This window comes from Babylonia areolata, chromosome 22, assembly GCF_041734735.1.
Source record: "Babylonia areolata isolate BAREFJ2019XMU chromosome 22, ASM4173473v1, whole genome shotgun sequence".
Taxonomy (NCBI): Eukaryota; Metazoa; Mollusca; class Gastropoda; order Neogastropoda; family Buccinidae; genus Babylonia; species Babylonia areolata.
In genome coordinates this window covers 26167140-26188043 of record NC_134897.1, presented here as the reverse complement: position 1 = coordinate 26188043, position 20904 = coordinate 26167140, and the positions used below count along the sequence as shown (strand labels likewise).

The following is a 20904-nucleotide window of genomic DNA, read 5'->3' as shown; positions in this document are numbered from 1 at the left end:
ACCACAAGTGTGTCACTAGCTATTCCCCCTGATGACAAACCACAAGTGTGTCACTAGCTATTCCCCCGGATGACAAACCACAAGTGTCATTAGCTATTCCCCCTGCTGACAAACCACAAGTGTCACTAGCTATTCCCCCTGATGACAAACCACAAGTGTGTCACTAGCTATTCCCCCTGATGACAAACCACAACTGTGTCACCAGGTATTCCCCCTGCTGACAAATCATGGTTGGGGGCTGGGGGGGGGGGGGGGGTCAATGCAACAAAGTGCTAGCAGCAACATGAACCTCACATCAAGGCTGGTGTAAGAAGCCAATGATGTATAAAAAAAATAATTAAAAAAAAAAAAAAAAGGATGAGGAAAGTTTGAAAAAATGTTTCTAAGCAATGCAAAACACATACACCCACACATGCCCACACTAAAAACTGGGACCAATGTGCGCCGTTATATTTCAACTTATGGATGAATGGCGGGAACACAATAAAAATCGGAAATTTGCGACAGACAAACCTGGGTGTGGCTGTGTATGGCGGACTCAGAATGAATGGTGTGGGAACAATGCCACTGAAACGGTGAAGATGATGGGGCAGCAAACCCCCCCACCCCCCCCCAAAAAAAACGGAAATTATCTTTGAAATCAGCTGAAAACACAATGGTCAAGCAAGATGACCAATGTTTTTTTTGGTATAATTCTTATACCAGCTGTCCAAACACACCAGCGTTCATTCCAACACCTCTGACTACCATCCACAGGGCACTGTCACACTCAGCCTCACCAGTTCAGACTGGGTACAGGAAGAATGTGACACAGTGTATGTACCTTTGTGTTTGGCTGGAGACTTGGACTTCTCCCTCCTGGACTTGCTCTTGGACCCTTTCTTGCCCTTGCTCTCCTGCACAATGGAGAAGACAGCAACATTTTGAAAAAATAATTTTCCTTCTTTTTCTTCTTCTTATTCGCTCTTCCACCGCCATTGCCAACTTTAGTCGACATCATGGAGTCATGTTAAAAGGACAATTTTTCATGTTGTAACAAAACCTGAAAGCTGCAGCCAGTTTCCTGTGCAACAGAACAATGACTAACCTTCACCCCCTGACTATGTTTGACGTGAACAAGTCCACTGTGTTGTTTTCACTTGAGCTGAAGCCTGTGACCAAGACTGGCAAGAGCTTCCAGTCTGAAATATTTCACGGAAGGCGTGTTTTTCACACAAAAACTTTGTGGTGAAAGAATTAACTTTGTGGTGCTGATGCTCCCTGCTCAGTGAATAAATTATGTTTCACCACATGGGACACAACATCTAACCCTTTAACCACTTGACTCTAATGGGCCCAACAGCTGAGTGGTTAAAGGGTTGGACTTTCAATGCGAGAGTTCTTGGTTCAATTCCTACTCACAGCGCCTGGTAGGTTAAAGTTGGACATATTTCCAATTTCAAATCCAACAGATGTGCAGACCTGCTAGTGCACACACACACACTTAAAAAATAACATCAACACTTTGATAAACAACTCAAAACAAACAACCACAGTTAAGATGTATGCCTGCATCAAATAAGCACAGTAATAATTTACACACAAGGAATATACAACAACAAAAAGTGCCAGCACCAGCTCCAGCACCACTGGAGCACCATTCCCCAATACCTTAGGTTTCTTGGAGGGTGGGGCCTTCACTTTGACTTCAATCTGGCGCTGACTGCTGATACGAGGAAGGACAGGGTGGGGGTGGGTGCTGCTGCGAGTCCTGCAAGGCAAACTTAACTTTCAGTCTCTGTTTTCATGCAGGTGTCAAACGGTGCACACTGATTAGTTCAGTTCAGTTCAGTCACTCAAGGAGGGGTCACAGCGTTCAGACAAATCTATGTATGCTACACCACATCTGCTAAGCAGATGCCTGACCAGCAGCATAACCTGATGCGCTTAGGCCTCAAGGAAAAACAAAACAAAACAAAACAGCATAAACAAATAATTGGATAAATAAATGAATAAATGGATAAATAAATAAATGAACGAAACATAAATAAGAAATAAAAGTAATAACAAAACGGAATAAAGATAAGTTAGCAAACAGATAAAGAAATAAAATAATATGAAGAAAAAACACAAACACAAAACAATGTCAATAATAACAATAATTATTGATAACTAAATATCTAAGCAAATAAATGGAAATAAACACACAAACACTCAAATGTGCAACAGACATTTTTTTTTTTTTTTTGTTGGTGTTGTTGTCAGTATTAACATTCGATACAATCTCAACAGTCGTTTAACTTTGAATCATTTCTTTTTTCTTCTCACTCTGCACTAATTACCTCCCTTGCACATCAATTTTGTCTTGCACTCCACCCCAAAGTAATTTGGATTTAAATAGAATGTTCTGTGGAAGCTTGTAGTGTGGTGTGGTCAAGTATTTGTTGATAAATTTGTTCACTGAATGATGAAACTCTTGTGTTTTGCTGTGGACAAAATGTCTTTCAAAAAAAGATCTTTTATGTCAACATAATCTCTTTTTAGAGATAATGAAGTGTTCTTGTATTGTATTGTATTGTGTGAAATTCCGGCTGCCCCCCCCCCCCCCCCAGGTGACCATGTCACTACAGTGAGGGTGCCACCAATTAAAAAAAAAATAAATAAAAAAAAAAAAATCTGCCAGCAAGTGTATTTGTTTTCCTATCAAACTGTACTTCTTAGGGGGGGTGGGGGGCTTGGGGGGGGGGGGGGGGGGGGCGGGGAGCTGACAGGGCTTACTGTTGTGTTGAGGCAGCATGTGGTTTTGCTGCACGTTCTGTAGTCATTTGTTTGGAAGGCAAGACACCATTCAAAACACATTGTTTGCAAAGATGAAGTACAAAACTTCTTTAGAAACATATTGTTTACAAAAAGAGGAAAGTATAGCACCATTGAAAAAAAAAAAAAGAAACTTGTTTACACAATTGAGTAAAAAAATAAAAAAAAAAGATTTCTTTTACATAATTTTCCCAGAAACAACCCTTTTATTACTATGGGTTATTTTACACGCATTAATTGCATGCTGCATACAGGACCTTGGTTTATCATCTCATCAGAATGACTACCATCCAGAACACCACCCATGGTCTAGTAGAGTGGGGGTTCTGGGGGCGGAGAAAATACTGATGAGCATGGGATTCGAATCAGTTTCAGTTTCAGTTTCAGTAGCTCAAGGAGGCGTCACTGCGTTCGGACAAATCCATATACGCTACACCACATCTGCCAAGCAGATGCCTGACCAGCAGCATAACTCAACGCGCTTAGTCATGCCTTGGGTGCATGCTTACAGGCCTTGAAAAAAAAAAGTAAATAAATAATAGATAAATACATAAAATAAAGAACTACTACTAATAGTAATAAGCGTACAAAAAAAAAAAAAAAAAAAAAAAACAATAATAAATAAATAATAATAATAATAATTCGAATCAGCGCGATCACACTGATGCATTACTTCAAGGCCAACACTCCACATGTGTACCACAGAAAACATTACCCAAACCCCCAAGGCACGGACCAAACACACTGACCTTCGGGGGGAGGTGGCGGAGCGGTCACTGCTGGCGACGGACAGGGAGGGCTGGGAGGCGTCGTCCCCGCCGAGGGAGGACTGAGCACCTGGGGAGGGGGGGTCCTGGCCAGGGTCACTCTGTGGGGTCCGGCCCCCCCTCAGGGCGCGGGGCAGGGGCTGCATCAGGTCGTCGTACACACTCACCAGGAACGGGGCCAGGCTCTCACCGTAACTGGGGGCACACAGGGTTACTGTCATCACCATCAGAAGATGGAAAACGAAAGGAAGAAGAAGAAAAAGGAGGAGGAGTAGAAGAAGAAGAAGTAGAAAAAGAAGACAGAGGAGGAGGAGGAGGAGGACCAGAGGAAGAAGAAGAACAGAGAGGAGAGAGAGAAAAGAGAAAATGGAGAAGAACAAGAGGGAGAAGGGAAAAGAAGAACTGGGAGAAGAAGACGAAGAAGAAGAGGAAAGTATTGATATAGCACTGATTCTTGTGCAGATCAGTTTCAGTTTCTCAAGGAGGCACCACTGGCCTTGAACAAATCCTTATACGCTACACCACATCTGCTGAGCAGACGCCTGACCAGCAGCATAGCTCAGCTCGCTTAGTCAGGCCTTGAGAAAAAAAAAGATAATTAAAACATTAAATAAATAAACACATATACACAATTACACAAACACACACACACACTTTTAGTTTTATGCACACAGACATGCTCAATATATTAGATTATTTTTTAAAGAAATTTCAGTTCATTCTCCTTTATTAGAAAATAGAAAAATATAAAAACACAAACACATGAACACACATTCACAAATATGCACATGCACTCAAGCACACTTTTATGTGGCACACATGCACAGTATACTGGGCATTAAAATATACTGCTTTTCCACCAAATTACATGTGGAAACTTCTGGAAATACTGTAGAAGTTCTTTCTCTTTCTTTGCAGTTTATGAATATGTAGTAGGAACATGAAAACCGTGTTAATGAGACAAACGTTGACGCCTGTGCAATTGCTCAGGCACAGGGCTCAATGAGTTAAGTTCATTTTCCTTTTCAACACACACACACACACACATCACACAATGAGTTAAGTTCATTTTCCTTTTCAACACACACACACACACACACACACACACACAAAGAAGCCCCAAAGAGTGAGAGAGCACTGACTTGTCCAGGACGGTGGTGTTGAGAAAGGTGAGCACAGGTTTAGGGCCCAGACCAAATAGCAGGGACCGCAACAGCTGCACAATCTGCAACACAACACACACCACAATCTGCAATATGACACACACCACAATCTGCAACATACCACAGTCTGCAACACACCATAATCTACAACACATCACACACCACAATCTGCAACACATCACACACCACAATCTGCAACCAACACACCAGGATCTTCAACACAACGTCACACACATCACAATCTGCAACACAACACACACTACAGTCTGCAACACATCACAATCTGCAACACACCACAATCTGCAACATAACACACAACACAATCTGCAATACACCACAATCTGCAACACATCACACACTACAATCTCCAACACAACACACATACCGCAATCTGCAACAAAACACAATTTGCAATGCAACACACATACACACACAACAATTTGCAATACACCACAATCTGCAACACAACACGTATACCATAATCTGCAACACACCACAATCTGCAACACATCACACACCACAAGCTGCAACACAACACACACACCACAATCTGCAACACACCACACACCACAATCTGCAACACAACACATACCACAATATGCAACACAACAAAATCTGCAACACATGACACACCACAATCTGCAACACAACTCACACACCACAATCCTCAACACAACACAATCTGCAACACACACCAATCTGCAACAAAACACAACACACCAAAATCTGCAACACACTACAACCTGCAACAGTTTCAGTTTCAGTTTCTCAAGGAGGCGTCACTGCGTTCGGACAAATCCATACACGCTACACCACATCTGTTGAGCAGATGCCTGACCAGCAGCATAACCCAACGCGCTTAGTCAGGCCTTGAGTGCATGCTTACATATTTGTGTACCTATGAAAGTGGATTTCATTTTACGTAATTTCGCCAGAGGACAACACTCTCGTTGCCATGGGTTCTTTTTCAGTGCGCCAAGTGCGTGCTGCACACGGGACCTCGGTTTATCGTCTCATCCGAAAGACTAGACGCTCAGTTTGATTTTCCAGTCAAACTTAGGAGAAAGGGCGAGAGCGGGATTCGAACCCACACCCTCACGGACTCTCTGTATTGGCAGCTGAGCGTCTTAACCATTCTGCCACCTTCCTCCTGCAACACAACGCAATCTCCAACACACCAAAATGTGCAACACAACACAATTCACAACACACCATAATCTACAACACAACACAATCTGCAAACCCACCTGATCCCGTGACCCCTCTCGCTCTGCAGGGTCAATCTGCTCCACACCGTTGCACAGGGACTCTAGCTCCAGACGAAGGAACGCCTGCAGCTGGAACCTGCAACAGGGGCAGCGTCATAGCTCACTTCTTTCAGCAATCACAGCTGTCTATAGTGTAACAGCAAACTACACTAACACTCACACACACACACACACCCACACACCGCTATAGTGTAACAGTAAACTACACTCACATGGACACACACACCGCTAGCATCATCGCTCACTTCTTTCAACAATCACAGCTGTCTATAGTATAACACTAAACTACACTCAGACACACACACACTGCTAACGTCATCACTCACTTCTTTCAGCAATCACAGCTGTCTATAGTATAAGTTACTATAACACTAAACTACACTCAGACACACACACTGCTAACATCATCACTCACTTCTTTCAGGAAGCACAGCTGTCTATAGTGTAACAGTAAACTACACTAACACTCACACAGACACAGACACACACCGCTAGCATCATCGCTCACTTCTTTCAACAATCACAGCTGTCTATAGTATAACACTAAACTACACTCAGACACACACACACTGCTAACGTCATCACTCACTTCTTTCAGCAATCACAGCTGTCTATAGTATAAGTTACTGTAACACTAAACTACACTCAGACACACACACACTGCTAACATCATCACTCACTTCTTTCAGGAAGCACAGCTGTCTATAGTGTAACAGTAAACTACACTAACACTCACACAGACACAGACACACACCGCTAGCATCATCGCTCACTTCTTTCAACAATCACAGCTGTCTATAGTATAACACTAAACTACACTCAGACACACACACACTGCTAACGTCATCACTCACTTCTTTCAGCAATCACAGCTGTCTATAGTATAAGTTACTGTAACACTAAACTACACTCAGACACACACACACTGCTAACGTCATCACTCACTTCTTTCAGGAAGCACAGCTGTCTATAGTGTAACAGTAAACTACACTAACACTCACACAGACACAGACACACACCGCTAGCATCATCGCTCACTTCTTTCAACAATCACAGCTGTCTATAGTATAACACTAAACTACACTCAGACACACACACACTGCTAACGTCATCACTCACTTCTTTCAGCAATCACAGCTGTCTATAGTATAAGTTACTATAACACTAAACTACACTCAGACACACACACACACTGCTAACATCATCACTCACTTCTTTCAGGAAGCACAGCTGTCTATAGTGTAACAGTAAACTACACTAACACTCACACAGACACACACACACACACTGCTAGCATCATTGCTCACTTCTTTCAGCATTCACAGCTGTCTATCGTGTAACAGTAAACTACACATCACACAGACACACACACACCGCTCTGGGTGAGCAGAAACTGGGGTATTTGCTGCAGAATCACAGGGAGAGAATCAGTGCAATCTTTTGATGAATGTACGTCGCTTAACTTTGCTTAATTTTTTTTTCATCCAGAAAAAAGTATTATTTCCTCTTTACAATTACTTTATGAGCTTTAAGTTAAAACTTCAACTTTATCAACTCAGAAGTTAAATCTTTCAACTTTGTAAATTATCAAACCTTTCAACTTTTAGGTTATTTCTTTCCATTGCTTATCCACTCCATAATTATTCTGTGATTTTAATACTCTCACAAACTCACAGGACCATCAATTGGCACTCACTCTATGAGTCTCTCTGCTTGACCTTTACCCTTAACATGACACTCACTCTTTAAGTCCCTCTGCTTTGACCTCTAACCCTTTCACTTATTTGTGATTTTTGCAAAGTAATAACCAGCCCATAAAACACCCCCCCACAAATATTAAAATATCCTCAAAAGAATGTTAAAGTATGTTTTCATGAAGGAACCTTTAACTTTCACATGACACTCACTCTTTGAGTCTCTTGGCCTTGACCTTTAACCTGAATGTCACTCACTCTTTAAGTCTCTCGGCCTTGACCTTTAACCTGAATGTCACTCACTCTTTGAGCCTCTCGGCTTTGACCTTTAACCTGAACATGGCACTCACTCTTTGAGTCTCTCGGCCTTGACCTTTAACCTGAACATGGCACTCACTCTTTCAGTCTCTGGGCCTTGACCTCCTCCTGCTGACCAGGTGGTGGCACTGCTTCCCTCAGCTCCTGGTGTGTCTTCAGGACCTTCTCCTCCAGAAACTTCCCTGTGGCCCTCTGACACAGTGACACACACAGTGAACGGTTCATTCACATAGAGGGGTGTGTGTGCGTGTGCATGTGTGTGTGTGTGTGTATGTGTATGGTGTGGTGTGGTGTGGTGTGGTGTGGTGTGGTGTAGTGTGGTGGTGGTGTGTGTGTGTGTGTGTGTGTGTGTGTGTATGGTGTTGTGTGGTGTGGTGCAGTGCGGTGTGGTGTGTGTGCGTGTGTGTGTGTGTGTGACATGTAACCCCACATTTGCGATTTAAGAAGTGAAACTAATGGAGATGTAGGAGGAAAAGGAGGTGAAACAGGTGTACAAAGAAAAGATAGACATGAGTGAAATATGGAAAGAAAATAAGCAATGGATAAGTGCAGGAAACACATCTATCGAAAAAGAATCATTTGTCATTATTGAGTGATAAATTATCATCCAAACTGCCATAAATGACAGAACCTCCAGACTCTTAAATAAGTCTAGATCTGTTTAAATTTTTTCTTTCTTTTTTTTAAAACTTTTTCGTACCAGAAATTATTTTGCAAGGGCTGTTTTCTGTGGTTCTTTTTTGTAGTTTGTGTGTTTGCTTTTTGTCAACTATAGGTTGAACATTGTGGGAGAAAGGTGAAAAAGACCAACTTTCAAAATCCTGAGTGCTATCAATGGTTCACACTGCACCCACCTGTGGGCAGGATGGGTCGTGGGAGGTCATGAACTTGAGAGTGGCAGGACACGAGGGTGTGGACGATGGGCTCTGGGTCAAGGTCAACGTCCAGGGCCCTGCGGTACTCCTGCTGCACAAACTGGGTCAGGTCCTCCTCCGTCTTCACATCTGGAACAACACAGTCTGTCCTCACAGCTGGGGTTAGGGGAAAGCACACACACTTTTCTTTTGTTCTCAGTCTATAGTTAGGGGAACACACACACTGTTCTTTTCGGGGAACATGCACACACTGTTCTTCTGGGGGAACACACACACACACTGTTCTTTTAGGCGAACACAAATACTGTTCTTTTAGGGGAACACATCGATACTGTTCTTTTGTTCTCAAAGCTAGTGGTAGGGGAATGCACAGACACTAATCTTTTGTCTTCACAGCCTGGGTTAGGGGAACACTCACACACTGTTTTCTCAGCCATCACAGCCTTGGGTTTGAGAATGCTTACACACTGTTCTTTTAGGGGAAAACACATACAGTTGTTCTTTCTGCCCTCACAGCTGGGGTTAGGGGAACACTCACACACTGTTTTCTCAGCTGTCACAGCCTGGGGTTTGGAGAATGCTTACACAATGTTCTTTTAGGGGAACACACACATACAGTTCTTTCCTCCCTCACAGCCTGGGTTAGGGGAACCCTCACACACTCTACTTTCTTCAATCTCACAACTGATACAGAGAAACCTTTTGCAGAATGTGAAAAGTGCTGTCCCCTAATGAACACAGCAAAAGGAAATTTTCTTCCTAAAATTATATTTAAGTAACATACTTACAGTGACCCACTAGTGCAGACTCCGGCAGGGGTCTGATTCCTGTCCTGTGCAAACTACTATCCGCCTATGCGGAGAAAACGAAAGTAGCTACTCACATTTCATTCCTCTCACTACCGGAGATGCATTCACTACAGTGCTATTGGGTTTAAGTGACAACAGTGGTTCATTCACCATTCATCATATTCCAAATATGGGCACAATGGGATTTTTTCTTCACAGCTGAAAATGACAAATCGTCACTGACGGGACAGAAAAAATGGTCAATTTCTGCTTCCTTTTTGCCATTGAAAATGACTACACATACATATACCATCAATTATTTGAACATAGGTTGGAGTGACAGGTTTTTATGATATCAAAATATTTGTGGCTTTAAATTGAAACACACATCTTAATACCAGAACAAAGTAAAAGAATGGGGAAAAAAAAATCACGAAATGTCAATATAGAAAACCACATAATATGGAAACATTTCTACCCATGCCAGTTCTCAATGTAAAATCTGAACAATTGGTCAATGCAAAAATCAAACATGACACACATGCATGTACACACGCACCTGCATGCGCGCACACACACACACATATGTATGCATTGTACAAATACACCCGTACACAAACACAGACATGTATGCATGTATACAGACTATGCACATGTGCATACACATGCACACACACACACACATACACACACACACACACACATATAGACTCACTCACTCACTCACTCACACACACACATATACACAAACACACAGAGATACACTCACACACAGACACACACACACACACACACACACACTCAGAGCCACAAGGACAGACTAGCCAACAACAACCCACCAGCCTGCGTGATGCTGGGTCTGGGAGGAGGGGGAGGGGGTAGGGGTGCGGCGGGGGGCAGGAAGTCTCCATCCACCTCATCCAGCCCCGAGGTGGAGGAGGTCCGGCGCTGTGTGGCCTGGATCACCATCAGCCGGCCTCGCGTCAGGATGCTGTCCTGCTTCCCACTCCTCCTGCAGATATGCCATGCACAACACATTCCTCTGTATCTCACTATCTCTTTCCTGCTTCCCACTCCTCCGGCAGACATGCCATGCACAACACATTCCTCTGTATCTCACTATCTCTTTCCTGCTTCCCACTCCTCCGGCAGACATGCCATGCACAACACATTCCTCTGTATCTCACTATCTCTTTCCTGCTTCCCACTCCTCCTGCAGACATGCCATGCACAACACATTCCTCTGTATCTCACTATCTCTTTCCTGCTTCCCACTCCTCCTGCAGACATGCCATCCACAACACATTCCTCTGTATCTCACTATCTCTTTCCTGCTTCCCACTCCTGCAGACATGCCATGCACAACACACTCCTCTGTATCTCACTACCTCTTTCCTGCTTCCCACTCCTCCTGCAGACATGCCATGCACAACACATTCCTCTGTATCTCACTATCTCTTTCCTTCTTTCTACTCCTCCTGCAGACATGCCATGCACAACACATTCCTCTGTATCTCACTATCTCTTTTCTGCTTCCCACTCCTCCTGCAGACATGCCATGCACAACACATTCCTCTGTATCTCACTATCTCTTTCCTGCTTCCCACTCCTCCAGCAGACATGCCATGCACAACACACTCCTCTGTATCTCACTATCTCTTTCCTGCTTCCCACTCCTCCAGCAGACATGCCATGCACAACACATTCCTCTGTATCTCACTATCTCTTTCCTGCTTCCCGCTCCTCCAGCAGACATGCCATGCACAACACACTCCTCTGTATCTCACTATCTCTTTCCTGCTTCCCACTCCTCCAGCAGACATGCCATGCACAACACATTCCTCTGTATCTCACTATCTCTTTCCTGCTTCCCACACTCCTCCTGCAGACATGCCATGCACAACACATTCCTCTTATCTCACTATCTCTTTCCTGCTTCCCACTCCTCCTGCAGACATGCCATGCACAACACATTCCTCTGTATCTCACTATCTCTTTCCTGCTTCCCACTCCTGCAGACATGCCATGCACAACACATTCCTCTGTATCTCACTATCTCTTTCCTGCTTCCCACTCCTCCGGCAGACATGCCACACATACAGAGATGCCAACCCCTGTCAAGTGTTTGTAATCAGGAAATTTGGTAGGAACATTCTGAATTTGGTAGTAACAACTGGACTCTAAGCCACATCAGTAAACATAAATTTTATCTCCAAGGCATACAAACATTTGGGCCTACCTGCAACATGGTGTGTACCTGCTATGATTAAGCTGAAGGGCCCACTGAATGCTGTTTCAATGTAAACATGCACGCGATTAGATGAGCATCATCAAGTGAGACCAAGATTAGTAGTGACTGCCCTGGCCTCATGGTTGATAGCTCAAGAGTGTCTGGGTAATGTTACGATAGGAAAGCATGTGACCATGATAGCAATTCAAAAATGAACTCGTCCGATCAATTCTGACGTTGGCGTAATGTCGGAACAAACTGCAATCGAGCGTAACAAAATACAGCGAAATCATTACAGTTGGCATCTCTGCACATACCACATTTCTCTGTCACTCACTTTCTATCACTTTCCTGTTTTCCACTCCTAGAAACATATATACTGTCTCTTTCCTGATTCCCACTCCTAGAAACACAGGATACATACCAAATACCTTACTTTGTCATATACTATCCTTGTAGGATGCTTTCCTGTTTGCCACTCCTGGAGATAGGTATGTGCAACTTTGTTTTTGTTTTTTTTTTAAAACACCACAAGCTCACATGTTGGTGTGCATCATTACACACAAACAGGAAGTGAACAATAAAAACAACGGAATGACATTGTGGTGTTCTACATTAGTTTCAAAAAGTTGGTCTTCAGGCAAGACTTGAATGAAGGGGAAGACGAAAAAGAGTTCCTGATCTACACAGACAGAGCTGGTTCCAGACAGCTGTGCCATGAAATGAGAAAGAACGCTGACCACAGGACCCTGTCGTGATAGAGGGGATACAAATCAGACGAGCATGGAAGGAGGAAGGTCCTGACCTGCGTTCAGCACTGCTGTCCAGGGAAGACGTGGAGCGGTCGGCAGAACCTGACCTGTTCAGGGGGAGGAAAGCAGAGGAGGAGGAGGAGGGGAAGAGGGGTGTGCTCTGCTGGGAGGGGTGGAGGAAGAAGGGGGGCTGGTTCTCACGGCGGTAAGCCTGCTTCAGATCGCGCAGCATTTGCTTGGTGGCCTCTGACAGGTCACTCACTGGCTGAACCCTGCACACACACACACACACACACACGTCAATATCTGTCATGTGACTGTACACATGACAACACACAGAGCTCTACACACCCTTTACACACATAGTTACAGACACCTGTCAAAGACACCTGTTAACACCCACACGCCGGTATGGCACAGGATACATGCATGGACTAGATGGAAAACAAAATTCCCCAAATTGCGAAATTTGGAGAAAGCTTCAGCAATCTGTTATCTTACCAAATATCTAAGCCAGAGTGAAGTGCTGAGTACCACTGACTGTGTCTTACACTTATATAAGACAAAGAGCAAATGTCACTGTACTTGTTTACTGCATGATCAGGCATGATACTGGGAAATCGTGATTGAGACTGAAAGGTGGGGGCCGCAGAAGGCCCCCAGTGGGAAGTCCATGGGGAAATGCCCTTTGTGGGGGTCTGGGGGCGAACCCCCTGAAGCTGAAGGTTTTTCTCAATTTCAAACCATAAAATCTGCACTTGCGGGCCACCAGTGCTGCTGAGGTATTCCAACCCACAGAAGACAAAAAATCAGTCCAACTGTTTTTGCTTCCAAACCTTTAAAGTTAACCTTGGGGGCATGATTTTCAAAATCATGTCTCGTGTGTGTGTGTGTGTGTGTGTGTGTGTGTGTTTTCAATGCAACTCTCTGTGTGTATGTGAGAAAGAGAGACAGACAGACAGAGATTGAGAAACAGGGGTCGGGCGGGACATGGGAGGAAAGAGTTAAAGTTCATGTATGTGCACTGCTTTAAATACAACTCTCTGTATGTTAAACTCTTTGTGTGAGTGAGTGAGTGAGTGAGTGAGTGAGTGTGTATGTGTGGAGGAGTGGGAAGCAGGAAAGAGGTAGTGAGATACACTTAGTAGGTGGTGTCCTAAGTACGTTAAAACAGAACAGGCACCACTGAACACCACCAAAGTGACTCAGCAGCAGTGCAGGGTCTCCTCTGGTGTGTGGCCTCCTGGCGAACCTAACATCGATGGCTCCCTGTGGACTGCTGACGCTGGAACTGCGACGGACGAACCCGGGTGTGGCCGTGTATTGGGGAATCTATATGAGCGGCGTGGGAGTAATGCCACTGAAACGGTGCAGATGATGGGGCAGCAAAAAAAAAAAAAAAAAAAAAAAAGTCACTGGATCGCCTCTCAAGGGGTCAACAACAGACGCTTTCGAAAGAGCATTCCGTTTTCATTTTTGACAGATCATCGGTAATGGCCCGTTGGCTTTTTCTTTTTTTTTCTTCTAGAAAATGGACGCTCTGTTTTTAATGCAAAATCTGAAAACAAATTTCCATGCCTAGTCTGAAGAGCTACACCCATACAATCTGACACCAAACGCACTTGGCCTTTCCTGTGGTGTCAATGGCGTCGCCTACCCGTAAAGTTTTTTTTTTTTTGTTCTTCAATTCTGTTTTCACGATCTCATCTTGCCAGACCCAGTTCCACTTATTATTCACTCCTTTATCGATCTCTGCTGCAAAAATCCTTTAATCCTTTGTGAGTTTTCTCATTTTGTCAATGACTGAAGATGATCGATGAAATCAAGTATCTTTGCAAGTCGTGAAGCCCACGAGTGAGTTTTGTAATCCTGACCGAATACGGATAAGCTGAATGATGACAGAGGAGCAACGGAACACTTATTCTCAATTGGTTCTCTTATCCAAACATGGGGTATTTTAGCAAAAGCTGTGGGTCTGTCTTGTTGATCGGTCGGACAACGTTCGTGCAACCTTCCTGGGTCCCCCCCCCCCCACACACACACCCTCCGATTTTCTCAACGGATTTACGCGAATCTCAAAAATGACCTCTGGAGCCAATTTTCGGTTGGAAATCTGACAATAGTCGGAAAAATCTCATGCTTGATGATTCTCAATCCCACTCGTTTTGGCAATGGACAAAGATCTGGTTTTATAAACCCTCAAATGTTTGGAAGCTGATAAAGATATGGTTCCTTAAATCCTCAAACATTTGGTAACTGACAAAGATCTGGTTTTATAAACCCTCAAATGTTCGAAAGCTGATAAAGATATGGTTCTTTAAACCCTCAAACTTTTGCTAACTGATAAAAGATCTGGTTTTACAAATCCTCAAACTTCGCACAAAACGGCCTGTCCTGAGTCTGAACACTGACTGACTCTTGTTGCCGCCTAGTCAGCATTCAGCATGGGTCAGTCCTTTTGTGGCAGGGATGCTGTTGTATCCATCCACTTTTCACTGAAGCAGCCAGGGAAGTGAACTGACCTGTCTGTGAGGGTGTCCAGCGCCGACTGGATCTGGGGTACGCTGCCCGCCATGTGCCAGGGGTTCAACACTCCTGTCCACAACCGGCCCCCCTCACTGCCCCCACCTCTGGTCCCCTCCCCCCCTGCCACACCTGCAACAGTAATCATGACAGTGATAACAACAGTGTATAGATAAATGCAGTGAGGAGCCATGGCAGAGTTGATTAGAAATTGGAAATCAAAATAGAAACTTTTTTTTTATTGAGGGAAAAGGACTAAGCACATATTAACCTGTTTTCATCCTACCCTTGTAAAGAAAATCTATAAACTAATGAAGGGATGTAAAAAAAACCAAAACAACAAGAACCACAGTGGAAAATTTTTTTTTTAATGTAAATACATGCACACTATGTTACAACAATAACATTAACATAAATAATAGACAAAAAGAACAAATTAAGCTGCACAGAGAATACACAACTCTGCACACAAAAAAGAATCTATCCACACTGATAGGTACACAAAAATATGCCCATGCACTCAAGGCCTGATTAGCACACAGAGTCATGCTGGTGGTCAGGTGTTAAACTAGCAGATGTGGTGTAGCATGAGTGGATTTATCCAAATGCTGTAACGCCTCCTTGGGAGACTGAAACTCACTTTGATGTTCACTACTCTGAGGGTGACGTGAAGAGAGGGTGGAGGTCACCTGCTTTCTGAACTGCTCCACACAAATCCCTGACCCTGACCTCTCCTTGACTCCTTCTCCTGAGGTCACACCTTTCAGGGTCAGCTTTTTCTCCACCTGCAGGGTCATCCCTAACGACAGGTAGCACAGGTGGGCACTGCTGCCTGACGAGGATTCCAGAACGGCCAGATAAGGGCAGGTCTCCTTGTCCAGTGACACTGACAATATCTGGTCAGAAAGGGGGAAAAAAAGGTTAGAAAAACAATGGGTTACAGAACAACAACAATGACAGCGGTTGATGGGTGCAAAAGTCAAGTGGTTAAAGCCTTGGACCTTCTATCTGTGGGTCCTGGGTTTGATAACTTAGGTCAACAGTTGTGCAGACCTGTTAATGCCTGCACCCCTTCATGTATCTTTCCATAAGATCAAATCTGAAGAACGAGATTGGCAGAAGTTAAATTTTTATCACTTTTTATTCCCATTATGTTCTAAATGCATTAAACTCTTTGTTGAATGGTACTAGTCAAGGGTTTCATTAAAATTGCAAGACTTTTCCATACCCTGAAGGAGCAAAAAAAATTTTTCCAAGACTTTTCCTCCAGTGCTGGAAATAGTTCTCTCATTCCCCCCCTCCCACCCCCACCCCCCACCAAGACTTTTCCAGACTTCCATGACTGTAAAAAAAAAAAAAGAAAAAAAAAAGGGTCTTATTCAATGTCCATTTCACGTGCATGAAACTGACAAAGCCAAAACAACAACAACAACAACAAAATCACCAAAAAATCTCTGACATGTATGCATATGCATAGAACCCAAGGAGTTACCAGAGTCTGCTGAAGGGAAGAGAGGGCACGTAGCAGAGACAGGAAATCCCGGCGCTGATCCTCAGACACACTGTCGGCCGCCAGGCACAGAAAGTGCTGCCCCAGGTTCCCCCCCAGCGTCCGCACCTCCCACCTCTCCATGCGACCACGCATCTGCAGACGAGGGGCAGAGGAGGGGGGGGCACGCAACGGGTGGGGGGCTGGGCCTGGTCCTGGGGGCACCACCAGAACACAGGCACCGTCACCGCCATCGCTGGTTTTCACCTCCACCTCTTGTGGGTCAGTCACCGGCTGTGGCCTGTGGCAAAAAAGTCATCAGCTCTCCATCAGTCTGTGAGTGTGATATAATACAGCTGTACAAACCTGGAGTTCACTGCCTTTCTCAGTACATCACAGTCCCTCAGTCACATGCTTTTCATCATCTCTCAGTGCATCAGATTCCCTCACTCGCATGCTTTACATCAACTCTAAAAACACTACTTCATTCAAGCAGTCTCTGCATACTTAACTAGACACTACATTGTATATAATATAGATCTGTATTCTGTGGATCCATATGTATTTGTTCTGTGTGTGTGTGTGTGCATGTGTGTGTGTGTGTGTGTGTGTGTGTGTGTGTGTGTCTAAAACACTTGAAGAAGAGGATTTCAAAATCTATGCAGAATTATCCTAAAGATAAAAAATAAAATGCGGTGACTGAGCGAGGCAGTATTGTAATACTGTTGTATTTTTATGGAGGAACACTGGAAAGAAAAAAGGCAGTGGGGATGAGGAGACTGCTGTCTCCTTGAAGTCATGTGGAGTGAGGACTGTCAATGTCTTAACCCCTTGCCTGCTGAACCTTTGTGAAAAGGTCAGCCATACACAAGCTTTGAGTGCAGTTAAATTTTACATTTGTGTGCTTTTTGATGGTGTCTGATTTTGCTGAAGAAAAGTAATGCAATCCCTTGAGAAGGAAGCCTAAAATACATAGTAGTGACATACATCCTGACCTGCAAGCTGTGTTCGGATAGCAGTTTGCACAGGCAGGAATGTCAGACCCCTGCCGGAGTCTGCACTAGCTGGGTCACGGTTAAGTATGTGTAATTAAACTGTGTTTTATCGATTTTCAGAGTGGTGACAGCCATTCACTGAGGAGCAAACTCATCAGCAGTAGTCAAGAGGTTAATGTATACAGTACACTGTACAGTCGATATCATTCTATGCACAGCTGCTTGCATATCCATTCAATTTCAGTTTGTTTGTTTTTTACTCTGGCTTGGACCTGGAGTCAGAGCCCAACTGACCACACTGGGCCATCATATAACTCATACATGTATGCACACATACATTATGTCCACAAAAACATCACCCCTACAGGCTACACTTACAGTTACATATCCATTTAAAACATCACCTCAACATTCATATGACATATGTACATGTACATACACATATAGACATCCACAAAAACATCACCCCAAAGCCTATCACCACATTTCTCTCACAGCAATTCCCTCTGGTGGGTTTGTATTGCATTGGAAAACATTTTCTGCAAGAACTGTGATAAAAGTAGCTGCAAACCTGGCATACAAACAAGCACTAATATCGATTACACTACATGCAAGTCATCCTCATCATGTATAATACATACATCTTATTTCCATGTAAACATGTCCATTAACTGGAAACACTTATACAAATATGTGTTTTATCAACCTTAAATCTGATTCATATTTATAAAGTTGGTAATAATTTACATTATTTCTTAAAACCAGTAACATACTCACAAAGTGAAAACTTTTTTTTATTTTTAAACAGAGATATATAGAACAAGCATTGTGGCCACAGTATTTCTGGTACTGTGGTTCTTCTAGAGCTCAAACATGAGTAAGGTTCAATGAATCTTATCACAAAATTGAAAAAGCACCCACTTTCTCGCAAATGTCTTTGTTATGGGGACCAGCTTCAAGCTCACAGTCCTGCTTTTGTCTCCCTCTGAACCTGAGACAATCATCATTTTTGGTTCCATCTGTTTTTGTCCAACAACATACATTCACATTGCCAGTAAACTGTTCCAACAGTACAATGTTTTGTAATCAGCTGGAATCCCACAATATATCATATAATATTCATTAGAATTCTGCCAGTGGTCATTTGATACCAGACACAACACACAAATGTCACACAGTCAACTGGGAAGAAAACCTTTGTGAATACTCTTCACTCTTTTTTTTCCATCAGAATTTCAAAACTAAAATTTACACAAGAACTGAAGAAGTTCCATGTGTCACATATATATATATATTTTTTTATCAGTTACTTTGAAATGATGAGTTATCTAATTTTAGCAAGTGATGGAAAAGAAAAAGAAGTAACTGGGAAGCTTTTCATATCAAAATAAAGCCATCAGTTTTACTGCAAATGCTATGAGCACAATTACCACAATACCAGTACAAATCAATGAAACAAAATGTTCACACCTTCTACATCACCCAGCTGCTCAAAGAGCAAAGTGGCAGTGGTGGCGGCAGTGGAGGAGGACAAGGAGGAGGAAGCTGCAGACCCTGTCAGACTGCTGGGCACCGCACCCTTCCCCCTATGGCAGCAAGGCAGCACAGCACTACACACCGACATGCAGGCGAAGGAAGACAGCAGGACCGTCACACTGTCCTGGCCACTCAGACCCTCCTCCAACATCTCAGCGTCACCTGAGGAAGAGGGGCGGTGGTGGGCGTGGGTGGTGGTGGAGAGATGTGTGACCAGGGAGTGGAAGGGGATCAGCAGCGCCCCCACTGTCCTCAGGGACTGCCGCACCATCTCATAGCTCTTCTTGTCCGCCACCACCTTCAACATGCATTGCACGGTACCCAAAATGCATCCAATCTTTTTTCTTCTTCTTTTTTTTTTTTTTACAAAGTTTGCCTGATACTAAATTACTATGGTGATACTGATAATAGCAGTAGTACCCAAAGATTGCCTGATACTATAGTGATGCTGATACTAGTAGCAGTACTATTAAAAACTCTCTTTGCCAAGAAGGTGAAGATGATGTAACTTGGGCAAGACACTCTCCACTGTAATAAAATTCTAGCCCAGATAGTTGGGACAGCAGCTGCCTCCTCTGCTGTCCTGATGGTTACAGTCAGTCACGACTGACTAGTAACTATTAATAGTATTATTGTTCTACTTTACCGTAGAGTATTCTTCGTCAATGTCATAATCTTTTTTCTTTTTTTGTTTTTAAAAATTCACAACTATGTAATTGTCATCTGAATTAAATGTCTTACTCTTACTTAGTAAGTAATACAACTGATTTTTTGTTTTCTAATTTTTATATGAAAGAACACTGTTAACAGTTAAGCCAGAGGAGTCTTTCGACTAATGAAAAAAACAATAACTAAGATTATAATGGAACTATAAAGAAAAATAAGTCACAATGTTTATGATGTCTACATCATCATACTCACAGGATCTGCCTCGTTCAAAATTCGGTAACGTCCTGTGTCAATCCAGTGCAGCCGGATTTTACGCTGTTCATAAAATTGTTTCCGCAGCTGTTGTGGCATGACCGCATCAACAAACACAGTCTTGTCCATGACCACCTTATTGCAGTAATGCCGCAGAGTCTTTTTGTCACAGGGAACTCTGCTGATGAGAAAGACATAGTTGGACTGTTGTGCGGTTTCAAACTGGCCATGTTTTTTCCTGCCTTTCACTGGTGAACCAACATCAGGCATTTCCCATGGGAAATCATGCACAGTTTCTGTTAAACGTTTTAACAGACAAGAGGATGGGTGTGACGATAACAAGAATCCCTTTTTTTTCGTCTGATCCTGATCATTTTCCACTCTGACAGTGATGTCCGTCAATTGGAGAAGTTGTAAGGATTTCTTCAAATTTGTTTCGAATTCTTGAAATGTTTTTAACTTAAAATCTTGAAAGCCAGACGCTCTTGATTCCAGTTTCCCAATCTTTTCGTCAATGTCAAACAATTTGAATCCCCACCGCAATGATTTGGTTTTGTTTTTGTTGACCGTGTCCAGCTGACTGTTGAGGAAACTCAACACGCGAAACACGCACAGAGAGATTGCTTCTTCCCATTTCGTTCCTCTGCTTCGACAAACTGAAAGATCGATCAGGAACACAGCCTGAGTGTTGGATGCTGCTTCAGACATGGTTTGCTATCAGATCGTCTCACTTTGATCTGCTTCGAAACATGAAGTGTAAAAGACACGATTTCGACGCTGTGTTTTTGG

The 20904-nt window shown here is 43.4% G+C and overlaps 2 protein-coding genes across 2 annotated transcripts in view; both read right to left on the bottom strand.

Moving 5' to 3' along the window:
- The window catches only part of LOC143297334 (uncharacterized), a 20854-nt gene extending 10219 nt beyond the window's left edge, over positions 1 to 10635 (bottom strand). Inside the window, exons 1-8 of the mRNA XM_076609626.1 lie at positions 10509 to 10635; positions 8861 to 9010; positions 8086 to 8198; positions 5974 to 6070; positions 4706 to 4788; positions 3546 to 3758; positions 1651 to 1750; positions 824 to 896 (exon numbers count right to left, since the gene is read on the bottom strand). Of these exons, the coding sequence (XP_076465741.1) occupies positions 824 to 896; positions 1651 to 1750; positions 3546 to 3758; positions 4706 to 4788; positions 5974 to 6070; positions 8086 to 8198; positions 8861 to 8890 (709 nt within the window). The 5' untranslated portion in view covers positions 8891 to 9010; positions 10509 to 10635. The remainder of the gene's footprint in view (positions 1 to 823; positions 897 to 1650; positions 1751 to 3545; positions 3759 to 4705; positions 4789 to 5973; positions 6071 to 8085; positions 8199 to 8860; positions 9011 to 10508) is intronic.
- On the bottom strand, positions 9431 to 20904 carry LOC143297081 (uncharacterized). Its single transcript, XM_076609253.1, has 11 exons — positions 20116 to 20904; positions 19129 to 19492; positions 18580 to 18649; positions 16667 to 16964; positions 15815 to 16070; positions 15174 to 15306; positions 12705 to 12923; positions 11524 to 11617; positions 11058 to 11080; positions 10509 to 10681; positions 9431 to 9444 (listed from the first exon to the last, which is right to left on the bottom strand). The coding sequence occupies exons 1-11, from the start codon at positions 20821 to 20823 to the stop codon at positions 9431 to 9433; spliced, it is 2352 nt and encodes a 783-aa protein (XP_076465368.1). The 5' UTR covers positions 20824 to 20904.

Excerpts from the sequence above, each read along its gene's own strand:
- LOC143297081 (XM_076609253.1), bottom strand. The coding sequence starts at position 20,823 with ATGTCTGAAGCAGCATCCAACACTCAGGCTGTGTTCCTGATCGATCTT. Across the intron at positions 19,493-20,115 it reads TTTTGAACGAGGCAGATCCT|GTGGTGGCGGACAAGAAGAG; the intron begins GTGAGTATGATG and ends TGCATGTTGAAG. Across the intron at positions 16,965-18,579 it reads ACAAAGACATTTGCGAGAAA|GCCACAGCCGGTGACTGACC; the intron begins GTGGGTGCTTTT and ends TTTTTGCCACAG.